The 23,421-nt window shown below is 47.2% G+C and overlaps 1 protein-coding gene across 3 annotated transcripts in view; it reads right to left on the reverse strand.

Annotated features, from left to right (window-relative positions):
- Positions 1 to 9,825: 9,825 nt before the first annotated feature.
- Positions 9,826 to 23,421, reverse strand: part of LOC142245450 (uncharacterized) — a 115,496-nt gene continuing 101,900 nt past the window's right edge. For all 3 annotated transcript variants that reach the window (XM_075318166.1, XM_075318167.1, XM_075318168.1), the window contains exon 3: positions 9,826 to 14,288. In XM_075318166.1, coding sequence (XP_075174281.1) covers positions 12,382 to 14,288 — 1,907 coding nt within the window. In that variant the 3' untranslated portion in view covers positions 9,826 to 12,381. The remainder of the gene's footprint in view (positions 14,289 to 23,421) is intronic.

The raw sequence follows: 23,421 nt of genomic DNA on the forward strand, positions 1-23,421 counted from the left end.
TCCATGTGTATATATATATATATATATATCCCCATCATGGTATATCCCCCAATCATGGTCCCATCCTGGTGTATGACCCCCATCATGCCTATATCCTGGTATAAATGGTCCCATCCTGGTATATGTCCCAATCATGGCACCATCCTGGTGTATGACCCCGATCATGGATATAGTCTGGTATATATGGCCCTACCCTGGTATATATGTCCCCATCATTGCCCATCCTGGTATAAATGGTGCCATCATGGCCTATGTTGGTATATATGGCCTCATAATGGTCCCATCCTGATATATAGCCCCCATCCTGGTATATAGTCCCCATCATGCTGTATAGCCCACTACCGCACCGCACACAGTAAAAAAAAAAATAAATGACTATACAATGTGTTCACTTTCATAATAAGGCATATGGAATTTTGTATAGAGGGCTAGGATTGATGTATAGATAGATAGATGTACAGGCAGACAGAATGGATGGATAGATAAGATGTACACACAGACAGACAGTATTTCACAGGCAGATAGTATACATAGACAGATAGTATAGACAGACACTATAGACAGACAGTATATACAGACAGACAAAGACAGATAGCATGCACAGACATATAGTACAGACAGACAGTATACACAAACAGACAGACACTATACACAGACAGACAGATAGTATACACAGACATATAGTATAGACAGACAGATACTATACACAGACATATAGTATAGACAGACAGATAGTATACACTACACAGACAGTGTACATAGACAGACAGTATACAGAGAAACAGTATACACAGACAGTATACACAGACAGACAGCTACATATTGCACACTATACAGGACACACATATCTTATACATAACACACACAGACAGCACATAACATGATTCATATTATACTCACCTCCTCCTTTGTCTCCTGGAGGTCTGAGGGTCTTTAGAAGCAGCTTCTCCGGCCGCAGTAGTGAAGGCGCCCCTCCCCCTCTATCTCTCTGGCCGCAGCAGTGCAGACGCCGACCCCCCTCGTACACTTCAGGAGCAGCAAGAAACAGAAAACTGCTGCTCCCTGCGGCGCCCTGTCTGCTGGAAGGGGCCCTGTGCGACTGGTGGCAATGGTACTCACCTACTCTTGTGCTCCCCTGGTGTCCTCCAGCGGCACTGGCATGCCGGCAACTGACTTGCGTGTAAGCGGCACAGCCCATGATGTTAGTGTCATGCGTGGACACTTACAGCAGCATTAACTATTAGCATATTCCCTTCTCCCCATGCGCAGGATCGTGTGCATGGGGAGCAATATTCATGGCCTATTTTCAGCTGGATACGGAGCCTCCGACACACATCCATCTGAATCAGGCCAGGTCGCAGTGGCAACTTCTTCGACCGCGGTCGTTACGCTACTGCAGGGGTGGGGAGCCTCCGGCCCGCGGGCCGCATGCAGCCCGCCATGACCTTTTATGTGGCCCCCGGGCAGATTCCCGGGGGAGGCAGTGCTCGTGCTGTCACCGCAGTTTGCTGCCGCCGGCCCTTTAAATCCACACATTGCTGTTTGTGCTGCAATGTGTTCTCCCGTCGGCCAGTGCTTACTTTGTGGGCTGGTCCACAGCAGCCTCACAGCTTCCAGCCTTGTGTGTCCGCCCCCTGCCCTCCGGAGATCAGTGCCTGCCTTCTCCTTCTGATGCAGTGTCCGGCTCCTGCACTCCGGTGATGTGAGTGCAATGCTGCTGTGAGTCCAGCGCCGACCCTCTGCTGCTATGTGCCCTGCCCAATGCTTTGTGTCTCCCCACACCAGTTCTGTAAACCTTCTCCCCCAGAGTTGCATGAAACTCTCAGCGCAGTGTGCCCCCCAATGTCCTGTGTGCACCCCTCCCCCAGTCCTGTGTGCAGCCCCCCAATGTCCTGTGTGCAGCCCATCACCCAGTAGTCCTGTTTGCACCCCCACAATCCTGTGTGCACCCCTCCCCCAGTCCTGTGTGCAGCCCCCCAATGTCCTGTGTGCACCCCTCCCCCAGTCCTGTGTGCAGCCCCCCAATGTCCTGTGTGCAGCCCATCACCCAGTAGTCCTGTTTGCACCCCCCCAATCCTGTGTGCACCCCTCCCCCAGTTCTGTGTGCAGCCCCCCAATGTCCTGTGTGCACCCCCACACAATCCTATGTGCAGCCCATCACCCAGTCCTGTGTGCACCCCCAGTCCTGTGTGCACCCCCAGTCCTGAGTGCACCCCCCAGTCCTGAGTGCACCCCCCAGTCCTGTGTGCACCCCCCCAGTCCTGTGTGCACCCCCCCAGTCCTGTGCAGCCCCCCCCAGTCCTGTGTGCAGCCCCCCCCAGTCCTGTGTGCAGCCCCCCCCTCAGTCCTGTGTGCAGCCCCCCCGTCCTGTGTGCAGCCCCCCCGTCCTGTGTGCAGCCCCCCGTCCTGTGTGCAGCCCCCCCCAGTCCTGTGTGTAGCCCCCCCCCAGTGATGTCTGTGCCTCCCCCCCAGTGATGTCTGTGCAGCCCCCCCAGTGATGTCTGTGCCTCCCCCCCAGTGATGTCTGTGCCTCCCCCCAGTGATGTCTGTGCCCCCAGCCCCGCGTGTGGTGTCTGTGCCCCCAGCCCCGCGTGTGGTGTCTGTGCCCCCAGCCCCGCGTGTGGTGTCTGTGCCCCCAGCCCCGCGTGTGGTGTCTGTGCCCCCAGCCCCGCGTGTGGTGTCTGTGCCCCCAGCCCCATGCCCCCAGTTAATTAATTGCTTCACCCAATATAGCAGGGTCATTTAAACATTGATAATTTTGTGCGGCCCCCGAAGGTTGGTAGAAATTTCCAAATGGCCCCCGACAGAAAAAAGGTTCCCCACCCCTGCGCTACTGCGTCCAACACTGGATGAAGATAGAACTTTTTGGTGATAACTCTAATAATAATAATAAAGTTTATTTATATAGCGCCAACACATTCCACAGCACTTTACAATCCGGTGGGGGGTTGTATAGACAAAAACAAAACAAAATAGTACATAATTCAACAGCTACAGTAGGAATGGGTGCCCTGCTCGAAAGCTTACAATCTATGGGGAAATGGGGGGACACAAAAGGTGAAGCACACTTGTAGATCTGGCCAGCCATCGTTATGCTAGTTTATTGGATACAGTAGTTATGCTAGTTTATTGGATACAGCTAGTTTATTGGATAAGCAGTATGTGTGGCGAAAACAAGGCACAGCTCATCACCTGCCCAATACAATCCCAACAGTGAAACATGGTGGTGGCAGCATCATGCTATGGGGGTGTTTTTCAGCTGCAGGGACAGGATGATTGGTTGCAATTTAAGGAAAGATGAATGCAGCCAAATACAGAGATATCCAGGAAGAAAACTTCTTCCAGAGTGCTCTGAACCTCAGACTTGGCTGAAGGTTCACATTCCAACAGGACAATGACCCTAAGCACACAGCTAAAATAACAAAGGTGTGGCTTCAGAACAACTCTCTGACCATTCCTGACCGGCCCAGCCAGAGCCCAGACCTAAACCCAATTGAGCATCTCTGGAGAGACCTGAAAATGGCGTCCACCAACATTCACCATCCAACCTGACAGAACTGGAGAGGAACTCCAAGGAAGAATGGCGGGGGATCCCCAAATCCAGGGGTGAAAATCTTGTTGCCTCCTTCCCAAGAAGACTGATGGCTGTACTAGCTCAAAAGGGTGCTTCTACTCAATACTGTGCAAAGGGTCTGAATACTTATGACCATGTGATATTTCAGTTTTTCTTGTTTAATAAATTTGCAAAAATTTCTAAATTTCTGGGTTTTTTCTCTGTCAAGGTTGGGGATGGGGTGCAGAGTGTACATTAATGAGAAAAAAATGATTTTTTTTGAATTTACCAAATTTTGGGCTGTCAAAATGATGACTGCGCTGCACAGCGGAGCTGAACAGCAGTTGTTGTGTGATTGGTGAGGACGGTTTGCAGACGGGGAGTTTTTCCAGGAGTGGCGGTGGGACTGTGCGCAGTTCGAGGGGTGAAGGCGGAGCTGGGATGGAGTCTCAAGGAGGACCGAAAATGTTGCCAGTGTGAGGCCCTGAAATTCCCGGCGGCAGCGCTAGGAGGGTCTGACCTGGCATCATGGTTTTTTACTTATCCTCCCTTGTGAATTGATTGCCGTTGTGACTTTGGTGGCACAATGTCTCCAGTAGAATGGGCTCCTTTTACAGACACCGATCCAGGGATGCTGGATGGGTCCTCCGTAATGATTTAGCTCATCTCTCCCCCTTCATTTTGGCCAGTGTGTTGTATACAGATGCCGGATTATTGTCTCTCTGGAGATGGTGAGGTCTATAACAGCTCTTTTATGTGGCCGTCATGTATTATTTATTACCTTAGACAAAAAAAAAAAAAGACTTACATGCCAAAACTTAAAAAAAAAAAGCAAAAGGAATTCTAAATATTATTTTCATGGTATAAAAACCACATATATTGAGAACCACCATTAAAGGACAATTGTTTTAATACCATGAAAGAGTTAGTAATATAGAGTAGGACCCAGTACAATGGTACGATGAGGTTGCCTTGATGTGGCTACTGGGCAGGTATGAGAATGGCCATTCTGATATGCTAAACACCTCAAAAAAGAATTAGATTTTTTTTCTTTTTTCTCGGTTATTATTTAGGTAGTTGAAGTCTTCTGCAGTGAAAAAAAGTGAATATTTCAATCTGAGAGTTTAGAGTCAATAATGTAGTTACAAGAAACATCACAAGGTGGCAGTAGAGCGCAACAAATTTTAAGTTGTTTTTCAATCTTTTGCAGTATATGGTAGATATCACAGATTTGTGCATTTGGTTTCTCTGCGCTTCAATTTGCTATGAGCCGATAAGTGTCCTGTAATATCAGAGCTTAGGTGCTCAGTGATCTCAAGAAAACAAATGCATGATAGATGCTAAGCGAGAAAATAATCACACACTCGCATGACAAAAGGTTCCCCATACAGATTTCACTTTAACACAGAGGTGGGGAACCTCCGGCCCATGGGCCAATTACCTTTTCTAGTGTGGTAGTGCTCCGGCCGCAGCGGAGGATGAAGACGCCCATCTGAGCCACATCCAACGCAGCGACCGGTTTAGGTGAGTATTATAAAGTGTTTTTTATGTTCTACACAGCGGCCTGGGCTCTTATATACAGCATGTTAGAATGCTGTATACAGTGTGTCCACCCATATCCTGTCCACCGCCATTAACTTGAGAACGGCGGCAGCTATAGGCATAGAAGTGGTGTCTAGGTATAGTAAGTAGCCATGCGCTGCACAATGAAACCACCTATAGCGCCACCTGGTGGAAAACAACGGAGTTAGCAGTTTTATCTCGGAAACAGAACGAAAAAGAAAAAAAAGTGAATTACAAAGTTGTAGGGCATCATCAATTCAATACGAATCAACACCTTGCATACAGATATGCTATGATATGAAACCCATGACCCCCCCCCAAAACATTGAATGCTGGTCACGCATATGGCGCTCTTTTAACTTTGAGGCTCAAAGTAGCCACCATCAGCTGCAATGCACAACTGGACTCTGGACAGCATACTGTATCTTGCTGCACGTTGTGCAATATGGTAGGTGACACTTTTGCACAAGCATCTGTAATACGTCGTCGTAGGTCCTGCAATGTTGGTGGAGGGGTCGCATACACCTGTTGTTTGATGTGACCTCACAGAAAAGTCCAATGGGGTCAGGTCAGGTGAGCGTGGAGGCCACTCCACACAGCCACCATACCCAATGACTTGTAGGAAGGTATCCATAAGGTATCGCTTCACGTCCGCAGCCTTGTGAGTTTTACACCTTCTAATCATAGCATTTCTGTATGCAAGGTGTTGATTCATATTGAATTGATGATGCCCTACAACTTTGTAATTCACTTTTTTTCTCTATTTTGTTCCGTTTTCGAGATAAAAATGCTAACTCTGTTGTTTTCCACCAGGTGGCGCTGTAGGTGGTTTCATTGCATTGCGCACGGATACTTTACTATACCTAGACACCACTTCTATGCCTATAGCTGCCGCCGTTCTCAAGTTAATGGCGGTGGACAGGATATGAGTGGACACACTGTATAAGAGCCCGGTGGTGGTGGCTGCAGCTTATAGGGCAAAAAAGTGATGACAGGTTCCCTTTAACCCCTTAACGACCCATGACGTACTAGATACGTCATGGATCGTGTGCCGGTAAGCCCCGCCCCCTGCCGCCGGCAGGCGGCGGCGATCGGCGCACATATCAGCTGTTATCAACAGCTGATATGTGTGCCTGCTAGCCGCGGGTGGAATCGCTTCCACCCGCGGCCATTAACCCCTTACATTTCGCTGCCAAAGTCTTGGCAGCGATATGTACATGGGCGCCGCCATGACAGGTACTTACCCCGCCCCCACCGGAAGTCACGTGACATGATCACGTGACTTTCGGCGGTTGCCATGGTAGCACAGGGTCATGTGATGACGCCTGTAGCTATCATGAGTCACTTCCTCTCAATGCCGGAATACAGCCGGCATTGAAAGTGAAGCAGCAAATCTGCAGTTCTCAGCTCTGTAGCTGAGATCTGCAGATACTGCAGAGCGATCGGATTGCTGATCGCAATAGCCCCCTAGGGGGACTAGTAAAATAAAAATAAAAAGTAAAAAAAAAAGTTTTAAAAAATTAAAAAAAATAAAAAAACCTAAAAGTTTAAATCACCCCCCATTCGCCCCATTGAAAATTAAAGGGTTAAAAAAATAAAAAATACACACATATTTGGTATCGCCGCGTTCAGAAATGCCCGATCTATCAAAATATAAAATCAATGAATCTGATCAGTAAACGGCGTAGCGGCAAAAAAATTCCAAACGCCAAAATTACGTTTTTTGGTCGCCGCAAATTTTGCGCAAAATGCAATAAAAGGCGATCAAAACATAGCATCTGCGCAAAAATGGTACCGTTAAGAACGTCAGGTCAATGAGAACGCTACGGGTTTTGGAAAATGGCGCAAAACGTGCGCCATGTTTTTTGGACAAGCTTGTGAATTTTTTTTAACCCCTTAGATACAAGTAAACCTATACATGTTTGGTGTCTACAAACTCGCACCGACCTGAGGCATCATACCCACACATCAGTTTTACCATATAGTGAACTCGGTGAATAAAATATCCCAAAAACTATTGTACAATCCCAGTTTTTTTGCAATTTTTCCGCACTTGGAATTTTTTTGCCGTTTTCCAGTACACTATATGGTAAAACTTATGGTTTCATTTAAAAGTACAACTCGTCCCGCAAAAAACAAGCCCTCATATGGCAAGATTGATGGAAAAATAAAAAAGTTACGCCTCTCGGAAGAAGGGGAGCAAAAAACAAAAACGCAAAAACGGAAAGTGCCCGGGGGCTGAAGGGGTTAAAGAACAAAGTGAGTTAGCAAAAATAAGACTTTTTGAAAGGGGATACAAGAAAGGACAGGTTAATGGAGCCATAAAAAAGTAATTGAACATACACCATGAAAATAGGAAAAAAGAATATAGAATCAAGCAATAACATGAGATCGGGTAAATCTAATGTAGTTTTCATTTCACCCCGTATAGTTGGCAGTTTCATGAGATAAAAAAAATAATACAGAAATCTATCCCAATTCTATATCAAGACCAACATTTGAATAAAATTCTTAGTAATGGATTTACTTGTGTTCCAAGAAGGGGAATATAATTGGGTGCGATTTTGTCACCGAGTTTATATTTGCCACAGAAAAACACTGGTATACAAAATCACTATAAGGCCGGTGTCCCACTTGCGATTACCGCACATATATCTCGCGTGAGTTTCACGGTGCATCACCCGGCACGGACTCACACGCTGCTCATAGGAGCGGGTCGGCTGCATAGAGATGCATGCAACCAACCTGCTCCTGTGAGCAGCGTGGGAGTCCGTGATGGGTCATGCACCGTGAAACTCGCGCGAGATATATACGCGCGGTAATCGCAAATGGGACACCGGCCTTGTAGTGATTTTGTATACCAGACTAAGCGCATGCTTGCCTGAAACATGTTGAGACTATAATTCAACCGTCATGATGTTTTCAAATAACCAAATAAAGATGAAGATTTTAATTATGGGACTCGCCACTTTATCCTTTTTTTGTAGTAAATCTGTGATCTACTGTAATTAGCATAAATAACAGACAGGGGGAGAAAGGACAGACAGTGGCGGGAATAGCTAACAAAACCCGATGCACATATTAGATATTCCATTACACTTATCAAATAACAGTGCATTTCACAAACTTTACTTGCCTGTATTTCAGAAAGTATACATCCGATCTCACAACTAAAGGTATGCATAGAATTAGCGTGATAGCGCCAGTATAGCACTGGATTTAGGAAAATCCTGGTGGTTGATCCTCTAAATACAAAATCCACTTCTGTAGCCTTCAGAGAGTGGAGTTGTGAAGGCTGCAGCTGATAGTCTGTACACTCTCAGGACATAGACAATGGCCCAGGAGGTAAATATCCTTCAGTAATAAAGCCTGTAGTGACCGGCAGTTTTGTGGATGCTCAGTAGTTCCAATGCATTTCCATGCAATGCATTGGAAAAACGCAGCAAAACACAGTCAACCAAAATGCAGCCAAAAACACACCAAAACGCGGTAAAAACGCATGCGTTATCAGTGCATTTTTGCAGCCAAAATTGCTCAAAAACGCGGTCACAAAAAAAGGCAACATGCGTACATAGCCTTAGGATTTGCTCATTTGAGTTTATAACTCGGACGAGGGCTGTCTGATGGTTTATTGGATAGCGCTCACTCCAGTGTTATTCTATAGGGCAGCGCCGACCAGCGCTTTTTTTGAATGCTAGATCAGAATCAGAAAATAAATCCCAGTGTATATCAGACGGCGCGCACCCATTGAAGTCTGTGGGAGTATGTAAAACATCGGACTGCACTCTACTGGTATCCAAGTGCTTTCAGGTTTACCCAGACACTGAGAACTGTTCTCCATCTTCTCCTCACCTGTGATCCAATTCTCTTGCATGAGAGAACATTCACTTGTGTGACTCCAGCCTTACAGAAAGATGTCAGCTGTGTATCACAGCTGGATGTTATGAATATGGCAATTACAACAGTGTGTGTTGTTGTTGTTTTTTTTTTTTTACTATTTTTAATAAAGGCCTAAATCCCTACACCAGCATCCTCCCTGCCATTCTTCCACGTTCACATGCTGACCTCTTCATGCTGTACATGTATCGGCAGGAGGAGGGGGCGCCCTCTACTGGCACGGGGTCATGTGCCCGGTCATCTGGATATACAGAAGTGAGTATAAGAGGGGCATCAAACTGAAGTTCGTCCTTGGCACACGCGTATAACGTCAAGGACACATTGTGTATGTAATTACCATGTGTGATACAGTCTATTGACCTGCTATATCTAATCTCATTGTATGTAATACGGTCTACATACTTACTGTATCTAATCCCATCATGTGTGTTATGGTCTACTGATCTACTGCATCTAATTCCATCACGTGTGATACGGTCTAACCTACTGTATCTAATCCCATCATGTGTGTTATGGTCTACTGATCTACTGTATCTAATTCCATCATGTGTGATACGGTCTACTAACCTACTGTATCTAATTCCATCATGTGTGATACGGTCTAACCTACTGTATCTAATTCCATCATGTGTGATAAGGTCTACTAATCTACTGTATTTAATCCTATCATGATAATGTCTGCTGAGCTTTTTATCTTATCCTATCAAGTGTGATTCTCACTGCTGAACTACTGTACCTAATCTTATGTGTGATACTGTCTGTGAGAGAGTCCTTCTCCCATATCCCACAATCAACAGACCGAGAGATGGCTGTACAATCCAAAGAGCATTTATTCCAAGCAAATCAAATGGTCCATAACATAATCCACCATACAGAAGGTAAAAATAGTAAAGAAACACAAATATAGTCCAGTAATGGGATAAATGTCCAGGTCTCTCTGAGGAACCGCAGCTTTTCCCTCAGAGGTTCAATCCGGCTTCTTCTCTCTCGTAAGTCTCACCCAGAATGACAAATCCTCCAGGTAAGCAGAAAATTTAGGTGGATCCCAGGCCCCCTTTCCCCAGACTGAGGGACAGGAACACTACAGGGGGAGATTACCTACAGACAATACAATGTACACACAAGCAATACAAATAATGGACAGTGAACCAAGCGTAAAATTCGAACCTACACAACATGATACACAGTACACCATATCTCATCATCCCACGATCTTCTAAGCCAATGTATTTAATCCCGTCTTGTGCCACACTGCTGAGCTATGTGTATCTAATCCTATCATGTGTGATACCATTTGCTTTTTCACTGTATCTAAGCATGCTTTATATTGTCTTCTAAGCCAATGTATCAAATCAGGACATCTGTGATACAATCTACCGAGCCGCTGTGTATAATGCAAGCGCCAGTGATACTGTATGCTAAGTTGTGTATTTTGTGTATTTAATCCTGTCAAGTGTGATTTTGACAGATGAACTTTATTTAATGTGATACTGTATCTAATCCCAATATAGTATCTAATGTAAGCATGTGTGATACCATATACGGAGCTGTTATAAAATTCAATCATGTAATGTCGTCTTCTAAACTACTGTATCTATTCCGAGCACATGTGATACTGTTTGCTGAATTTATATGTTGGGAAGGGATTGAAACATAACATATATGATGTACTGACACGACATTTGCAAGCTCCCTGTCTTTGATGCAGTCTCAGTTAGCTGAGCCCGCATGTTTGCTGGCAAATGATGTTTTTTTTTATTAAGCCATCCTCATGCCGCAAACAGCCGCGAGTGGAGAGGCAAACCGCCTGCAGCATTTAACCTTCTTCTAAGCGGAATGTACAGCGCGTGGCCGAGGGGCACATGGTTCTAACCAGCCATCGTCCCACCTGATACACAATCACAGTGCGCCAATGGTTTATCATGACAACTGGGGGTCTGCTAAAGACACCGTGCCCGTCAAAATTGTACTGCTAAGAAAACCAATCCATGGCTAGCGTTCATCGGAGACCATGACTTTTTGCTATATACAGCAATCCTGTAGTACAAGCAATCGGCTGATAGCGAGTAAATTACCCTAAAGGAACTACTAAATACAATAAAAATATATATATTTTTTTAAATCCTAAAAAATAGTTTTACTTGAATTACCCCTCTTTTCCCACATTAAAAATACAGAAAAATAAAATCCACATACACAAAAGTGTGGTCTATCAAAATATTAAATTGATTATGCCACTTGATTATGCTCCCGCAAACAAATGCAATAAGCGATGAAAACATTGTATTCACCCCAAAATGGAAATAAAATCATCGGCTCAGGACACAAAAAATAAGCGCCTGCACAGCTCTAACCTGAAAAATTAAAATGATACGGATCTCAGAAAATGTTGACATAAGCACCACAGTCCCCCCCGCCCACACACACACACAGTATGATGGCTGCCACCACAGGGGCTTAACACGCGATGTAGTAGCTCTGTTGATGGTGGTCCCCACAGTACTCCCCATAGAGTGATTGCAGACCCCCACACACTATATGATGGCCCCCACACCACTATAGGGCACCCACAGCCTCCTCACACATTATGATAGTTTCACAGTTTTTCACTCCAATAATTCCATTTTGCATTATTTCTTATGAAGCACCCAAAAGAGTTAAACTACCTGAAATCCGTATTGAATATTTTACGGGGTGCTATTTTAAAAGTGATATTCCTTCAAGGAAATGTCCAATACATAGGCCCCTGAAAGTCACTTGAAAACAAATAGGTCCCTAAAAAATAAGTTGTGTAAATTGCCCTAAAATAATCAAAGCTAAAACTTGCTGCTAAATGTTTAACCCTTTTGGCAAAATAAAAGGGCATCTGAAGGATAAGGATGCTTTCACACTGGGTTCCTCTCCCTGTTCATTAGTCCCATTGGAGCTTCTGTTCGAACCCCCCACAAAAAAAGGTTTTGGACGTATGCACTGATGGAATCCCAGTGAACTCTGTCGTGCACCATTTTCGGGCGTATACACCTAATGGAGGCGCATACCCAGCTGTAATAGACTGCGTCTGGGTGTCAACTTCCAGTAAGCATATACCCCCAAATATGGTGCATTACAGACTCCATCTGCACCATTATAGTCAGTGGCCCCACAAGTGAATACGTCCAAATCCGGGTTTTTATTTGGGGGTGGGAGGGGTTCGGATGGAGGCCACGACAGGACCACTGAACGGAGAGAGGAACTCCGTGTAAAAGCACCCTTAGGCTGACACAGTAGACAGAAGTTAAATGTTATGTATCAACCTCTTTTTATGGAGAAGAGTCATTTGTTTTATTGGTATAAACATATAACAAAAAAAATAGGTTGTCACCAAGGGATTAACATGGCTTCTTCCCAGTGTGAGTTCTTTGATGTTTACGAAAAGAAGATCTATCTGTAAAACATTTCCCACATTCTGAGCAAAAAAATTGCTTCTCCCCTGTGTGAATTTTCTCATGTTTGAGAAGATTAGATTTTTGATTAAAAGATTTCCCACATTCTGAGCAAGAAAATGGCTTCTCCCCTGTGTGAATTCTCTCATGTGCAAGAAGATAACATTTCTTCATAAAACATTTCCCACATTCTGAACATGAAAATGGCTTCTCCCCTGTGTGAATTCTCTCATGTGTATGAAGAGAAGATCTATCTGTAAAACATTGCTTACATTCTGAACATGAAAATGGCTTCTCCCCTGTGTGAATTCTCTCATGTGTATGAAGAGAAGATCTATCTTTAAAACATTTCCCACATTCTGAGCAAAAAAATGGCTTCTCCCCTGTATGAATTCTCTCATGTGAAAGAAGAGAAGATCTATCTTTAAAACATTTCCCACATTCTGAGCAAGAAAATGGCTTCTCCCCTGTGTGAATTCTCTCATGTGCAAGAAGATAACATTTCTTCATAAATAATTTCCCACATTCTGCACATGAAAATGGCTTCTTCCCTGTGTGACTTATCTCATGTGTAAGAAGAGAAGATCTATCTGTAAAACATTTGTCACATTCTGAACATGAATATGGCTTCTCCCCTGTGTGAATTCTCTCATGTTTAACAAGAGTAAATTTGCGACGAAAACATTTCCCACATTCTGAACATGAAAATGGCTTCTCCCCTGTGTGAATTCTCTCATGTTTAACAAGACATGATTTGTGACTAAAACATTTCCCACATTCTGAACATGAAAATGGCTTCTCCCCTGTGTGAATTCTCTCATGTGAAAGAAGATGAGATTTGGATTTAAAACATTTCCCACATTCTGAACATGAAAATGGACTCTCCCCTGTATGAATTCTCTCATGTGAAAGAAGATGAGATTTGGAATTAAAACATTTCCCACATTCTAAGCATGAAAATGGCTTATCCCCTGTGTGAATTTTCTCATGTGTGAGAAGATAATATTTGGAATTAAAACATTTCCCACATTCTAAGCAAGAAAATGGCTTCTCCCCTGTGTGAATTTTCTCATGTGTAAAAAGAGAAGATCTCAATGTGAAACATTTCCCACATTCTGAGCAAGAAAATGGCTTCTCCCCTGTGTGAATTTTCTCATGTGTAAAAAGAGAAGATCTCAATGTGAAACATTTCCCACATTCTGAGCAAGAAAATGGCTTCTCCCCTGTATGAATTCTCTCATGTGTGAGAAGATGATATTTGGAATTAAAAGATTTCCCACATTCTGAGCAAGAAAATGGCTTCTCCCCTGTGTGAATTCTCTCATGTGTAAGAAGATAAGATTTGCGGCTAAAACATTTCCCACATTCTGAACATGAAAATGGCTTCTCCCCTGTGTGAATTCTCTCATGTCTAAGAAGATGATATTTGGAATTAAAAGATTTCCCACATTCTGAGCAAGAAAATGGCTTCTCCCCTGTGTGAATTCTCTCATGTGTAAGAAGATAAGATTTGTGACTAAAACATTTCCCACATTCTGAGCATGAATATGGCTTCACTCCTATGTGAATTCTCCAATGATTAGCAAATTTCCTTTTATCTGTAAAACATTTCTCACATTCTGAGCATAAAATTGTCTTCAACCTTGTGTTCGCTCTTTCATCTTTCACACTTCTGACACTATTGTTTTGCTTAACAGTCTTTGATGGATTAGGAGATAGTTCTTTCCGATGATTGGCTGAGAGTATATTTGAGATGTTTCCATGCTCTTCATATGTATCTTGTGTGATGCTACAATCATCTGCTTTAAAATATGAAGGTATCAGATGTCCTTCGGAGGTGCTGGTACAGTCATCTACCAAGAAGAAAACGGATTTTATATTTAAACAAAATAAACTTAAATTATAGTAATCTAAATATGAAAATTACAAATTTAAGTAAAAGTAAAAAAAGTCATTCAAATTGTATGTAACGTTCTATAACTGTCTAAAGTGACATTAACCCCTTCTCCCCCGGCCACTAAAACACCCTAATGACCGGTCCATTTTTTGCAATTCTGACCAGTGTCACTTTGATAGGTTATAACTCTGAAACTCTTCAATGGATTCTGGCGAGTCTGACATTGTTTTTTTTGGTGACATATTGTACTTTATGTCAGTGGTAAATTTAGACCGATATTTTTTGTGTTTGTGAAAGTTTCAGAAATTTCGCGAAAAGTTCGCAATTTTCAAACTTTGAAAATTTATGCCTATAAATCTGAGAGATGTCACACAAAATAGTTACTAAATAACATTTCCCACTTGTCTACTTTACATCAGCGTAATTTTCGAAACAAATTTTTTTTGGGTTAGGGAGTGAGAAGAGGTCAAAGTTCATCAGCAATATCTAATTTTTCCAACAAGATTTACAAAATCATATTTTTTTAGGGACCACATCACATTTGAGGTGACTTTGAGAGGCCTAGGTGACCGAAAATACCCAAAATTGACCCCATTCTAAAAACTGCACTCTCACACTGCTCAAAACCACATCCAAGAAGTTTATTAGGTGCTTCACAGGAACCAAAGCAATATGTAAGAAAAAAATGAAAATTTTACTTAACACAAAAATTTTACTTTAGCCAGCAATTTCTCCTGAGTACGCTGATACCTCATATGTGGTAAAAATCAATTGTTTGGGCGTACAGCAGAGCTCTGAAGCGAAGGAGCGCCATTTGAATTTTTTAACGCAAAATTAGATGCACTCATTAGCGGACGCCATGTCGGGTTTGAAGACCCCCTGATGTGCCTAAACAATGGAGCTCCCCCACAAAAGACTCTATTTTGGAAACTAGAGCCCTCAAATAATTTTTCTAGATGTTTGGTGAACACTTTGAACCCCTGGGGGCTTCACAGAAGTTTATAATGTTGAGCCGTGACAAGAAAAAAAACATTTTTTACAACAAAACTGTTATTTCAACTAGGTAGCTTTTTTTTCACAAGAGTATCAGGAAAAAAGTGCACCATAAAACGTATTGTGCAATTTTTTCTGAGAACGCAGATAACTTCACATGTGGTGGAAAGTATTTGTTTGGGTGCACGGTGGGGCTCAGAAGAGAAGGAGCACCATTTGACAGCAAAATTGGTTGGAATCATTAGCGGACGCCATGTCACGTTTGGAGACCCCCTATGGTGACTAAACAGTAGAGCTCCCCCACAAATAACCCCATTTTGGAACTAGATCCCTCAAGGAATTTATCTAGATGTTTGGTGAGCCCGTTGTACCCCCCTGAGGCTCCACAGAAGTTGATAACGTTGAACCATGAAAATTATTTTTTTACCACAAAATTTTTGCTTCACCAGGTAGCTTTTTTTATTACAATGGTATCAGGAAAAAATGCACCATAACATTTATTGTGTAATTTTTCATGAGTACGCAGATACCTCATATGTGGTGGAAAGTAATTGTTTGGGCGCACAGCAGGGCTGGGAAGAAAAGGAGCGCCATTTGACTTTTCAAACGCACAGACGCCGTGTACTGATTGGCCGCTGCAGGACACATGGTCGGATGAGATACAAAAAGCGACCGGGGATACATAAAAAAAAAAAGTCACGCCGAAAATTGACCACGGATCCGTTATGTGCATCACTGATTGTCTTGCTAAATTCTCCTAAAAAGGGGCTGAAAGCCCGTACTTACGAAGCGCTCACTGATATCCTAATCAGGCACAAACACCAAGATTCTTTATAGCAAGATATTTATTTTAATAGCACATGAATAATCAATGGTACATAGGCATTAGCACTACTTTATAGTCATAGAATCTTATACAATAACAGAAATATGCATCAAGATTACCGTATGCTGTAGCACTTCCTTTCTCATCAGAGGGACTCGATTAGTGAGAAGGAAGACAACCCGACCTCTGCAGTGCATCCACTTTGAGCGTCCTGGAAATGTCCCTAATCTCACTGAGCGAGCCCTGTATTTTTATACCAACTTTGTACGTCGTGTGCACAGAGTATTGCAATTGGTGACCAGCATGTGATTGCTGAGTCATGGTCATGTAATATGACCACAGGTGCTGTAGGCACCAGTAGCTTCCTGCACATGTTGCTAATTGACCACTGGCTGACCACTGATTTCCTGCATGTGTTGCAATGAGCGGTGAATTTTACATCGCCAGTTTCCTACACATGTTTCTAACTAACCACGAGTTTCCTGCATATGTTCAACTGTAAGCGTTCCTTCCTCATAATCAAGACCTGCTCATCATGGTGAAATTGGGTCAACCAGAGGACACCTCTCTGATACTGAGTTTTGGATGGATCAAATAATACCTGTGATCACTATCTTTTGATTAGGATCCCTATCTAAATCACACTCATTCTTCAGTCATATCACATTGGTATCACACTGATCAGTGCTCAGCCGCTGCAGGACGCACACACAGATGAGATGCACAAAAACGACGAAAGATACGGACAAAAAAAAAAATCCCGCCGAAAATTGACCACGGATGCAGATAAGTTACCTGCATCACTGATCAGCACTCGGCGGGACGCACGGACGGATGCGGTGTAAAAACAGACAGGATAAAAAAAAAAAAATTACAAAAAAAAAAAAAAATTATCCTCACCGGACCCAGAAGATTTGCAGGAGGATCGCTGACCACAGGAACTGCAGGAGGAATACAAGGCAGAAAAGTGGACAGCTTCTTACAGGTGCGGCAGGCATGAAGTTGGACAGCTCATCAGAAGACCCAGGAAGGACCCAGTGATGGAGAAAGATGTGACCGGGCTAGTGAAAACCTCGGATGACCCGGTGGAGGAAGGTAAGGGACGTCGGAGGGAGAGCAGATGGAGAGAGGGAGACCGGAGAAGCAGAGGCAGAATAGAGATCTCGGCAGGGGGCACATCGCTGCAGGGGGAGGGCGGCACATTGCGGCGGGGGGCGGCACATCACGGCAGGGGGCAGGGCCATCAGGGGAAGCGCAAACGGGCCATCAGGGGAAGCGCGCAATACTCACATGGAGCAGGAACGGCGAAGTTGTGTGTCACGGGCAAATTGCTGCCCATGGCGCACAACATCGCTAGGACCCGTCACACATACTTTCCTGCCTAGCGACGTCACTGTGGCCAGCGAACCTCCTACTTTCTAAGGGGGAGGTTCGTTCGGCGTCACAGCGGTGTCACAAAGCGGCGGCCCAATAGAAGCGGAGGGGCGGAGATGAGCGGCCGGAACATCCCATCCACCTCCTTCCTTCCTCATTGCCGGCGGAAATGTTGTTCCTTGTTCCTGCGGTGTCACACATAGCAATGTGTGCTGCCGCAGGAACGACGAACAACCTGCGTCCTGCAACAGCAATATTTGGGATTAGAACGACGTGTCAACGATTAGGTGAGTAATTTTGATCGTTAGCAGTCGTTCGTGCATTTCACATGCAACGACGTCGCTAACGAAGTCGGATGTGCGTCACTAATTCCGTGACCCCCAACGACATCTCGTTAGCGATGTCGTTGCATGTAAAGCCCCCTGTCACGAACCACCGGGGGGGTCACTCAGAAATCCCCCGCGCTGGCTACCAGTACGTCACGATCGGGGGGGTAACAAGCAGGAGTCAACCCTCCTTTATACCTCCCGACCGACAGGCAGAGCACGTGACGCGCTCTCTAGCGCCCCTCTTATAGTCAGGCCAATTATGGAATTGCCCGACAATAAGCAAGGAGGCCGCTATACTACTTATGCCGATTATTGAAGGGTCCCCGGTGAGAGTAGGGTATATATTCCCCCGACCTCCGCGGGCGGAATATATAAGAACCTCCTCGCCTCTCACTGGCCTCCCCACAATAATCCTTGGCACAACTCGCTGCCACCAACCGCTTCACGGTAACTATTAGCCGAACACACGGACGTGGGATTCAAGATCGAGATAACAGAACAGCCCAAGATTAATTATATAATTTAATCAGCCTAAAGCACACTAGAAACTACAATATATACAATAGGAGATCTACAGAATATACAGTTATGTCAGAGTACAGTTACAATCAAAGCATGGGTTACAAACAGGCATACACAGTTCCAGCAGTTACCTTGTGCGTCTGGCCACAGGGGGGCGCTGTAGACCAGGTTTCTAGGATCCTTCCCACAGATGTTTCCTACACGTGACCCCCGGCGAAAGAACACTGGGAAATGGCCGAAGTAGGGTTATCAACCTGGGCAAATCCAGGTCCCCTCCTACCTTAGTGACCTCACAGGGAAGCACTGCCACTCCCCCTGCATGGAGTCAGAGTAATATCCCAGAAGGGCTATTACCTGCAACTCCGGACTGGGAGGTCCGATCGGGATGGTTCTGGTGCCATCAGATCCGCCCGGGTCCCCTCTGCATTTTGAGTCCAAGCACGACTCATTTACCGGACTCCTACTAGCAGTGCTCTATATCTCGCCGCCCCAGGGTGCCATATACACTCCGAGGATATGCCCAGATTCGGCTCGAAGTCCCGATTTTAACGATGTAGGGGGTGTATGGCTGAGACGCACGGTAATATCATAACTGGGTATGATATTACGGAGCCAGCAGTATGCTCTCCTGTGGTGATTAGTTTCCTTTTGGTTTTGCCAGGTCACTGTCCACTTTCTTTGATGAGCGGACACAGCTCCCAGGGGCTCTTCCTCTCTCTCTTTGTTTTAGAGGCCTGAGGGAACACTAATCTCCATATCAGAGGAGATGGCTGTTAAAGGTGTAAGTGGAACACAGACCAGTTCCTTTGACACCTATCTGCTAAACAAACCGTTTATCCCTGTGGTAAATCTTCTGATTGAAGGAGTTGTGTGAAGGGAAGGGGGGGGGTGACACCAGGAGAGGGCTTCCTGACATAACTTGAATATCATGATTTATCGTCATATCTCCGGATTTACCTCACACCTCCCCCCTTTTGAGGGCGCTAGGGGGCAGCACACTCCGGTGTTCCCCCGTGCGCCCGTCCGCGACCTCTCCTTGTCGGGACAGCCCGTCTGCGTTACCGTGGTCACGGCCCCTTTTGTGTCGAATGGTGAAGTTGTATTGCTGGAGCGCCAGGCTCCATCGCAACAACCTGCCATTCGTCCCGGAGACAGTGTGTAACCAGCTGAGGGGATTGTGGTCCGTCTCCACGATGAAGTGGCGCCCGTATAGATAGGGTTGCAGACGCTGCAGGGCCCACACTATGGCCAGGCACTCCTTTTCCATCGTGGAATAGGCCACTTCCCTTGGTAACAGCTTCCTGCTCAGGTACAAGACTGGGTGCTCTTGGCTCGCAGAGTCCACCTGGCTGAGCACCGCACCGAGGCCGAAGTCACTGGCGTCGGTCTGTACTACAAACGGCCGCGTGAAGTCGGCTGCCTGTAGCACGGGCGGGCTGGACAGGGCGTCCTTTAGGGCCCGGAAGGCTGTCTCGCAGTCCACTGTCCAATCGACTGCAGAGGGCAGCTTCTTCTTGGTGAGGTCCGTCAAGGGCTTTGCCAGGCTACTATAGCGTGGAACAAACCTTCTATAGTACCCGGCGGTCCCCAAGAAGGACATCACCTGCTTTTTGGTCCTGGGGGTGGGCCAGGATGCGATGGCCTCCACTTTCTCAGGCTCGGGCTTCAGTGTTCTCCCGCCTACCCGGTGACCGAGGTACTGGACCTCGCTCATGGCCAGCTGACACTTTCCCGGCTTGATGGTCAAACCTGCCTGGTGGATCCGCCTGAGCACCTGTGCTAGATGCTCTAGGTGATCTTCCCAGGTGGGACTGAAGACGGCAATGTCATCCAGGTACGCAGCCGCGTACCCTTCAAGTCCCTTGAGCAGGGTGTTGACCATCCGCTGGAAAGTGGCAGGGGCATTCCTCATCCCGAATGGCATCACCGTGGACTCGTACAGTCCAAATGGGGTAATAAAGGCAGAGCGTTCCCTGGCCTTGCGAGTCAGGGGGATCTGCCAATATCCCCGGCTCAGGTCCATGATGGTCAGGTACTGAGCCCCGGCCAACTGATCGAGCAGGTCATCGATGCGTGGCATTGGGTACGCATCGGCGACCGTGACAGCATTGAGCCCCCTGTAGTCCACGCAGAACCGAGTGGTTCGGTCCTTCTTAGGGACGAGGACTACAGGCGAGGCCCAAGCGCTGTTGGATGCCTGGATCACCCCCAGCTTCAGCATCTCGTCAATCTCCTGGCGCATGTGTTGCTGCACCTCCAGGGAGACCCGATATGCTGAACGCCGGATCGGGGGATGATCCCCAGTGTCCACGTGATGGACAGCCAAGTCAGTCCTTCCGGGCTGGTTGGTAAACAACCCCCGGAAGGGGTGTAGGGTGGCCCACAGCTGGGACCGTTGGTCCTCCAAGAGCTGGTGGCCAACCTCCACATCCTCAATGGATCCGCCTGCCCTAACCTGGGCTAGCATATCCAAGAGGGTTTCCGCTTCTCCCTCCTCGGGCAGGTTGCACACGGGGAGCGCACATGCCTCCCGCTCATGATGTGCCTTCATCATGTTCACATGGAAGGGCTTCCGCCTTCCACGGGCAGGGTCCAGGGTGACCAGGTACGTTACAGGGTTGAGCTGCTGGTACACGAGGTATGGGCCTTCCCAGGCTGCCTGAAGCTTTTCCTGTGGTACGGGGACCAGTACCCACACCTTTTGACCCACTTGGTAGGTCCTCTCACAAGCGTTCTGGTCGTACCAATGCTTCTGATCGGCCTGGGCTTGAGCCATATTGTCGTGTACCAGTTGCGTCAAGGCCTGCATTTTGTCCCGGAAGCGCATGACATACTCGATAACCGACACTCCAGGGGTGGCCAAATCCCCTTCCCAAGCCTCTTTCACCAGAGCCAGGGGGCCCCGCACACGTCGCCCGTACAGGAGCTCAAACGGTGAGAATCCTGTTGAGGCCTGTGGAACCTCCCGGTAAGCAAATAACAGGTGTGGGAGATACCGCTCCCAGTCACGCCCGTGGGAGTCGACCAACATCTTAAGCATCTGCTTTAAGGTGCCATTGAACCGCTCGCACAGGCCATTAGTCTGTGGATGGTACGGGCTGGCCACCAGATGTCGCACCTGGACTTGCTTACAGAGGGCCTCCATCAGCTGGGACATGAATTGGGTTCCCCGGTCAGTGAGCATTTCCTGGGGAAAACCCACTCGGGAGAAAATCTCCAGCAATGCGGTGGCCACCTTATCAGCCCGAATGGACGACAAGGCCACTGCTTCAGGGTACCGGGTGGCATAGTCCACTACCGTCAGTATGAAGCGTTTCCCGGAGCTGCTGGGGATGGCCAGTGGGCCGACCAGATCCACAGCCACCCTCCTGAAAGGCTCATCGATGATTGGCAGAGATACCAGTGGGGCTTTGGGGTGTGGCCCCGCCTTCCCCACTCTCTGACAGGTTTCACACGAACGGCAGTAGGCAGCCACATCGGCCCCCATTTTTGGCCAGTAGAAATGCTGGTTTAACCTGGCCTTGGTCTTAGCGATCCCTAGGTGTCCGGCCATCGGAATCTCATGTGCGATCCGCAACAACTCCGTCCTGAACGGATAGGGTACCACCAACTGTCGGTCCCTGGGCCACGCCTCCGGTGAACCCTGCTGGACCGTGACCCGGTACAGCCTTCCTTGGTCCCAGACCACTCGCTCCGGGTCCGAGGGAGGCTGTGCCGCCTGCTCCTTTAGAGCTTTCAGGCTGTCGTCAGCTTCTAACGCTGCCTGAAACCCCTGACTAGATGTGGCCAGAATCGACGAGACTGTCCCATCTTCGGTCAGTACCCCGGGACCTGTGTCCTGGCCTCCACCTGACTCGGCTGCCACTTGGTCAGAAGGGGAAGAGCTATCGGACCTCCGGGAGGCCCCTTGGGTTCCAGCACTCCCACTGCGGGTGACAGCGGCCACAGCCGCTGCGACCGTGGGTCGTGCCTGCTCCTCCTCCGTTCCTGACCAAGTCGCCGGTTCAGGCAGACCTACCTGGCTTCCTGACACCCCGGTTGTGGGGGAACCCTGCACCGAGATCTTACCTGGGAGCACTTCCGCTCCGGGACCGGCCCCAATCTCACCTGCCTGTTCCCCCCCTGCAGCAACAGAACCCCGCTGTGAAATCTCTGGGGACCCCGCATCTGCTGTGGTAGCCCCCACCCCACACACTGGTTCTCCCCCTGCAGCACCCTGCTCTCTGCTTATCCCTGCAGAGGGCAACAGATCCCAGCTCACTGGCTGATCACTTGTAGAGGCATGGTCACACCTTTCTCTGACCCCCTCCCCTCCTGTCACAGCTGCAGCTGTGTGTGTGTCTATGGGGTCTGTGTAAGCAGAAAAATCAGAGCTCACTCCCTCCTCCCTTACATCATTCATAGATAACACATCAACATTGTCCGGAGGCATGTCAGTACTGGCTGAAGGTTCAGCCCTTGGGGGGGGCCCAAACTGGGAGGTTATCTGCCCCAAATCTGTCCCAAGTAGCACGTTTGCAGGGATCCGATCAGTTACCCCCACCTCCCTCACCCCTCGCCCTGCGCCCCAGTCCACATAAATGCCAGCAACAGGCAGCGCCGGGTCAATGCCTCCAATCCCGGAGACAGCGAGGGTTTTTCCAGGTATCAAGTCTTGGGGGGACACCATCTCAGGCCGCACCAGAGTCACCTCCGAGGCGCTGTCTCGCAGTCCTATGGTCACAGACCGGCCGACGGTGACAGGTTGGAAGCTGTCCAGGGACCTACCACCACCCCCACCCACACAATACACCTTGGGCGGCCCTTGGGACGGGGACGGGGCCGGGGCCTTGGGACGCTGAGGGCACATGGCCTTGAAGTGTCCAGGTTGGTTGCACTGGTGGCACCGTCTTGGTTCTGCCACGGGCCTGGAGAGGGGAGTTGAGGGGGACACCCCCTGCAGTCTAGGGGCAGGTGGGGCAGTCGCAGAGTTCATCTTACCCCCTCTCCAGGTGCTGCTGGTGGCTGCTCTCCTGGCCTCAGGAGCCCGATTGTTGGTGTAGTCA

The sequence above is a fragment of the Anomaloglossus baeobatrachus genome, chromosome 7 (genome assembly GCF_048569485.1).
Source record: "Anomaloglossus baeobatrachus isolate aAnoBae1 chromosome 7, aAnoBae1.hap1, whole genome shotgun sequence".
Classification (NCBI taxonomy): domain Eukaryota; kingdom Metazoa; phylum Chordata; class Amphibia; order Anura; family Aromobatidae; genus Anomaloglossus; species Anomaloglossus baeobatrachus.